This window comes from Neltuma alba, unplaced genomic scaffold (assembly GCF_004799145.2).
Source record: "Neltuma alba isolate B1F8T4 unplaced genomic scaffold, ASM479914v2 tig00013423_pilon, whole genome shotgun sequence".
Lineage (NCBI taxonomy): Eukaryota > Viridiplantae > Streptophyta > Magnoliopsida > Fabales > Fabaceae > Neltuma > Neltuma alba.
Window position 1 is genome coordinate 52,732 of NW_021637675.1, and position 7,124 is coordinate 59,855.

At 33.4% G+C, this 7,124-nt stretch overlaps 1 protein-coding gene across 1 annotated transcript; it reads right to left on the reverse strand.

Annotated features, from left to right (window-relative positions):
* Nucleotides 1–2,265: 2,265 nt before the first annotated feature.
* Nucleotides 2,266–4,732, reverse strand: LOC114737285 (putative receptor-like protein kinase At1g80870). The gene has a single exon (XM_028925195.1). It carries the CDS (start codon nt 4,676–4,678, stop codon nt 2,576–2,578), a length of 2,103 nt encoding a protein of 700 aa, XP_028781028.1. The 5' UTR covers nt 4,679–4,732; the 3' UTR covers nt 2,266–2,575.
* Between the last annotated feature and the right edge of the window lie 2,392 nt (nt 4,733–7,124).

Genomic DNA, 7,124 nt, shown 5'->3' on the forward strand with positions numbered 1-7,124 from the left:
CCTTTACCATTCCCATTTTGTTCTTTCTTTCTTTTCTTGGGTTCTTGCTCTTTACGCATTTTCTAAGGCAATAGACAAACTTACTAAGTTTGGTGTGGCCTGATTGGTGAACACTGAAGGTTGTCTTTTCCAACTGGGGTATACTTGTCTGTCTATTCAGATGCACAAGGAAAAAATATGCTTATGATGCTTATACATTCATATGGAACTGGATTCAAGAACTCTAAATTTAGTAAAAACATCAAGACAGAGAGGCATTTGTGTGCAATATATATGCTTTCTGGGAAATTGACAAAGAATATTCTGGTGTTTTTATACGAAGTTATAGTTTATGTATTGATTCTGATGTAATCACGTGGCCGTGCTTGCGACCTTGAAGTAAGATGAGAGATCTTATGTGTCATTAACTGCATAACAATATGACAACCAGCTAATATTATAATGCTTTTAGCTTGATCTTGTCTCCTTCATAGGCAAATGTAGTATGGCTGACAAGTTTTAAATATCGTACTGAAGTCAAATTATAAAACTTAGTTATATGACCTGAGCATCCCATGAGTAGTACATTACTAGTAAGTAGTAATAGATGAAAGAAAATGTAATGCATGGAACAATACTGGCTAGGATGACTAATGATTCTGTCGGTTGTTACTGATGTGAAAGCCAATAACACTTCGATTCTGTCAGTTTCAATATAAGATAAATATGATATGTTTATTTATCTTTTTAATTAACTTGATTTATTTATTTTGTTTAATATTTAAGATTAAGAAGTCGAGAATTTTGCGAGCAATGTGATCTGATATTGTAATTTTTTTCGAAAGGACTGTGGCACATCAAGATGATATGATTGCCACATAATTAATATGTTAAGTTGAAGAGATTTAATATGCTCGGATGTTTGTTTTTACCACCGAATTTTCTGGCTTGGAGAGATTTGATAATGATTTGTCTTTGGGATTTAAAAGGACAAATATTAGAAAATGAGGAATTTGCATTTCATTCAGTCTTATTACAAAGAAGGATAAAGGTACATTTAACATCTTGATCTCTCATTTGCATCTATGCATCTAACATCCTGATTTTTTTATGTTGCGTCTAGTACCTCGATATTTTTTTTTGCATCTTGACTTTGACGTTGGATGTAATTGAAAAAAAAAAAAAACATTGAGAATGGTACTGGATGCATTAAAAAAAAAAAGGGTGTTGTGTGCATTATAAAAAAATTGGGATACTGGATATAATTTTATGCAGATAAATACGAGAACAACATAATGACCCAAACATCATGCCACAAAAGAGCTGGTAATACGGGTTGGGTCCGCCTGTCAGCCCGCCAAAAAGGGCAGGCTCGGGTTGGCAATATGCCAGCCCGCATTGTTTTGAGCCCGCGGCTGGCGGGCTGGCCTGGTTTTTTTTTTTTTTTTTTTTAAATTTTTCATATAATTCCTAATATAGTTAAAATATTTTAACCTTCAAATTTCACATGAATAATTAAACATTGTTTCTTTCATATCATTGCATAAGTAATTAAACATTTTATATATTCATGATTCGATGTGTAGTTATACGAAGATCGTCGTCCATCTTTTATTTTTTATTTACTTGTTGTGTCACTATAAAAGCCTTTATAAAATTAAATAAACATGTGATACTTATACATTTATACATAAAGTATCTACTTAATTAATTTGGATAAGAAAACTAAATTACTTTGAATAAGAAAACTAGTTAAATTAATTATTTATAAAAACTATATTAGTTTTTAAAAATATCTTCTTAAATTATAAATTAATCTTCACTTTATTTTATTATAACTCACTATTCAAATTCAAGATTCAAAGTCTAATTTTAACATTTCAAATTAAATTCAACTTATACTAATAATAATATTTTTTATTAAAAAAAAGAATATTGAGGCGGACTGGCGGGCTAGCCTGCCAAACCGCCTTGGAGGGCTCGGGCTGGCAAAATGCCAGCCTGCCAAGGTGCGGGCTGGCCCGTATCCGCACTGCCAGCCTGCATTACCACCTCCACACAAAAGTAGTACTCTTGCAACTAATGGTGGAAAAGGTGAGTAAAATAGACTTGATTTTCGGGATGCAAAGTTGATGGCTTGAATCATGCAAATGAAAAGAAAAAGCTATGGAAGAGATATCTACAGTGAGGTTCAACAATGCTCGATACAGATATAATGACATTAGATTCTTTTTTTTTTTTTGTCCCAAAAAAAATAACATTAGATTCTAAATAAATCCCAAAAGAAATATCACTCATGTTAATAATGTTCTGTCTTCAGTCTGTGACTTCGGCTTGTGTGGCCCATATCCACGACCAGTCAACAAACACACAGGACAAAAGTGACTGTACCATCAATATCATCATGTACCCCAAACCATTATAAAGAGCACCAAGAAAGTTACCAAACATACATACAACATATATTTCACACTGCAGGTGTATTCAAATATTCAATCATTCATGCTCAGCACAATATGAAACAAACAATAAAATAATGCCTAATAAGGAAATATTAACAACAAAAAAGCTATTCTGCAGTACCTTTCTGTGTTCTTCATGATTTTCTGTACAGTCTAAAAGGTGGAGATGGAGAGAACTCAAATGGAATTGGTGGTAGATTCATATCCCCCTTTAGAATCTTAACAATATCCCCAATGTCTGGTCTTAATTCTGGATTTTTCTGTAAGCAAGAAAGTGCAATGTTGATGCACAAGCTTGCTTGCTCCTTGTTATAATCTTCTCTCAACCTCTCGTCTGCAAGTTCTAAAATGTTGCCAGATTGTGCCAATTGCTTGCACCAGCTTACTAAATTAGCTTTCTCAAGCTTCAATGAGGATGGAAGAACTTGTAATGGTCTTCTTCCTGAAACAATCACAAGGATCAATACTCCAAAACTGTAAATGTCAGTTTTCTCCACTGAGAACCCCTCACAACCACCATATTCTGGAGCAGCATAACTCAGGGTTCCTCTCATGCTGGTTGTGCTGCTGAAAAGATCTCCACTTCGCATGATCTCGCTGTCAATCGAGGGACTATTTCCTTTCTTCCTCCAACCTTTTCTGAAACTAAATTCCCCATTTTGATGATAGTCATTCTGATCCTCCCTTTGGAATTTCCGACATCTGCAGAGATAAAACTTCCTATCCAAACCAAAATGTGGTACTTTAAACCCTTGCTTCCACTTTGTTTGAAGATTTTTCAGGTTGCCATTGTTCTTGCTTGATTCTCCAAGATTCTCTTCTTTCCACAGCTCTTGCATCTTCCTATGCTTCTCATGATGTTTCTTTTCCACTGATTCTTTGTTCTCATCTGCACCATTGTCAGCATCTTTTGTCCCCATTGCTTGAAATTGAGGTCCATGTACATCATCTATTTTATCTGTTGGACTTTTATTTCCCAGTTCTGTTTCTTCATGAATGTTCTTTTCTTCATCCCAATCAGTGTTTGATGGATGAATCTGACTCCCTATCCACTCCATGACATAATCTTTACTGCATAATTCTGCACTTTCATCCTGTCTCCACCACCAATCTTTTCCCCGTTGTTTTTCACTTGGCTTTTCTTTATCTACTGAGGAAGCATTAACATTTAACTCTTTGCTATGATCAATATTGGAAAAATCATCATCACAAGGAACAAACTCGTTCCTCCGATCATCCCCACCAATATCGAAACTCAAGATTTCCTTCCCCTTGACACTAGTTGTCCTTGCTTCACTTTCACTTATGTAGGCATTATAATTCAAAGAATTCAAGTTCAGAGCTCCAACATTAAGACCTACCCTACTATACTTGGATGAAGAAGATGCCTGCAAAGCTAGGGCAAAATCTACTTCATTAACACGCTCATCTGCAGCTGGGCTTCCAGCAGTTAAATTACCTGAAAACTCTTGGCTCTTCCATAGCTCCTGACTCTTATCACCCAAGTCCTGGCTAAACATATTCCCATCAAACTCACCCTCCTCCACTTTAATCCTTGACAATCCGAAATCTGAAATCTTTGCATGGTGCTCTTCATCAAGCAGAACATTGCTTGGTTTAATATCCCCATGAATCACTGGAGGGTCACAATCAAGGTGAAGGAATTCCAAAGCTTTAGCAACATCCAATATTACAAGAAACCTCCTCTCCCAGCTTAAACTCAAACAGCGTTCATCTCCAAAGAGAGACTCCTGCAAGCTTCTCTTAGGCATATATTCAAACACCAAAGCTCTCTTGTTCTTCTCCATACAATATCCCAGAAGGGTGACAACGAAAGGGGACGTTAACCCACCAAGAATCTGGAGCTCATTCTGAAACTCTTGCTGTGTTTGTATACACAAAGCATCTAGACGCTTAATAGCAATTGATTTCCCATCGTTAAGCTTTCCTTTAAAGACTGTGCTAGACCCGCCTTTGCCAATTACATTTTCAGTGTGAAAGCCATTAGTTGCTTGCTTGAGCTCTTTGTATGAAAATCTTCGGAGTTTCAAGGGAGAATTTGCATCAAACGGGATCGTTTTAGCTCTGTGTACAACGGAGTACCATAGATGGTAAAGGAAGTAAAATATTGTGCAGAAAATGACTAGAGACGCTGAGATGGTGAGAGCCAGGAAAAGGACCTTGTATTTGGTGAAAAAATGGTGATCTGTAGTAGGAGGGAATGATCTTGAAGTCATGTCGGAGGTGGATTCTTCTTCTGAAACTCAAAAGGGTCTTAGATTTGAGATCTTATTTACAGGAATTGAAGAAGGAAAAGTAAATGAAGAACTTGCAGATGAGCCTTCTGGTTTTGTCTGATTCATGTCTATCTTATGTCCCACGTATCCAAATTTGGTTGCTTTCATGATTTATATAAACAAAGCAGTTGAATTCAATCATGATTCATTTAAGAAAGTGATTAAACCCAAGTCTTTTCTTCTGAATTTATGGAATTCTAAATTTATTTTTGGAAAATAAGATTATGTGTTTGACAAAGATCACATCTTCTTTCTTTCTTTTTAAGTGAATTGGGTCATGGGAGATGAAAAGACGAAAGTTGACTTCATGGTTTTAAGAGCCTTTATAAAGATAATTATTATTAACAAAGTTTTCACATAAATAATGAGATTTAAAATCATACCCTTAAGGAATAGAATGTTTCTACTTTCACTTTAAAATACATGCTTATATTCAAATTATGGTTTTAATAATCTATAATGAGAAACTGAATACGCGTACAACTATCAATTAGACTATTTCTTATTAGCAAAAAAGGAAAAATATTTTGTAGGTCCATATACTTTCCCTTTAATTTAACCTATATTTTCACACAATTTTTAATTTGATACTAATTTTTTTTGGCCAAATTCTTATTTTCTTTTTTTTTCTTGATTAAATCCTTTAATTTTGCTCTGTTAGCACTGTTAGCCCCTGTATGAGGGCTAAAAATGTCAACGGAACATTGTTAACAAAGTAAAATTACAAGAACTAACATTATTAAGTAAAATTAAAGGATTTGTTGTCAAGAGAAAAAAGTTACAATTGCTAAATTACAACTTCAAGGAAAGTAGAGGCACCCGCAAAATATTTTTTAAAGCCAAAATTTACTGTTATTTATTACTCCCCCGGTCCTTATTATAAGACTTAATTGTTAAGTTAATTTTAGTTCTAAATATAAGACCTATTTCTCAATTATCAATTTTTTTTTTAAATTACCTTTATGGATACTCCCTCAACCATAATCAATTAAGTGAGGGAGGGAGGATATTAAGAAAGATGATTATGATATTTTAGGAGAAACATGTCATATTTTTTATAATTAACTTACTTACCTAACTTCCTTCATCTAATCCAATTAATTAATTAGATCTTATATTAAAGACCGGAGGAGTATTAGTTATTTCTTTTGTTTAATCCTATTTTCCTTAATCTGTGGTTACTGTTTCTTATAAGAAAATTATTGAGTATATTATATGTACAAATGTTTATATTAAAATTAAATAGACCAATAAGAGTTTATGCAAGTGGGTTATGTGAGTGGTGTCTATATAATAAACAAGAACAAGAATTCAGCCAAATGTCATCAACGGCGGAATCTACTCATGCTTTTCTGGATTTGACTTTTATTTAACAACCTGAAGCTGTGACTTGAGTTCCATCAAATCATATAAAAAAATTAATAAATTTTTTATTTGATTCGAATTGATAATTAAATAATTTTTTTTTAAATTTAAATCAAAGATTAAGCGCGTCCGTAATCCTAAGACATAATCTAGGATTAGAATAAGGAGGGAAGTGAAGGGAGGGGCCCAAATCACTTTTGACTAATGAGAGTTTTAGGGATAGTTGGCTTATGCGGTGAGAAGTTCCACATACACAATAAGCTAAGAATGTCATTTTTTTTTATCACTAATAAAAATAGTTTAAATTGAATAATTAATATTAGTACACAGATATGACAGGACAGTATATTGAGAGCATGTACAGGTGTTGGTTTGTGAATAAAATTGAAGTGTTATTTTTTTCTCTCCTTATTTTATAATGTTCTAAAAATGTTCAGTAATGTTATAAAGCACTTTGACTGCCAAAACAAATAATGATGCAAATCATGTAAGGGGCGTCTTTGTCCCAATAATAATGTATAACCTTTACAAAACACTTCTCTTATTTTCGAAGAAATATGGTAGCTTGAGAAGTAAGGTATATGTTTAATTAAGTTATCATATACACTACTAAGTGGTCCAATCTCTTAATTGAGAATGACATTTGATCATCTCATAGTCTAGCATTTGTGGCACAATAAACAATCACACATCCTTATAAAAGTATAAGCAATTTCACTGATAAAAAAACTAGAACAACAAAAGTCTTATCCGACCAGGTTGAGTTGACTATATGAATTATATGACATCATTGTTCTATAAATAATTAAATATTTAAATAAAATATTAACCTAAAGGTTTTATTTAATAATTTGATTGAGTGTTCTCTTCGGTCTTTCTTTATCCTGACATATTTTAGAAGACCTTATACTCTCTAATTTATATTCCTCACCAGCATTCTTTACATATGTTTGAGCCATTTTAGACAATTTTTTATCATTTTCTTTTCAATAAACACCACGTCATTCATGAAGAAAAACTA

Bases quoted from the DNA above. Each gene is read 5' to 3' on its own strand.
- LOC114737285 (XM_028925195.1), bottom strand. From the start codon at position 4,678: ATGACTTCAAGATCATTCCCTCCTACTACAGATCACCATTTTTTCACC.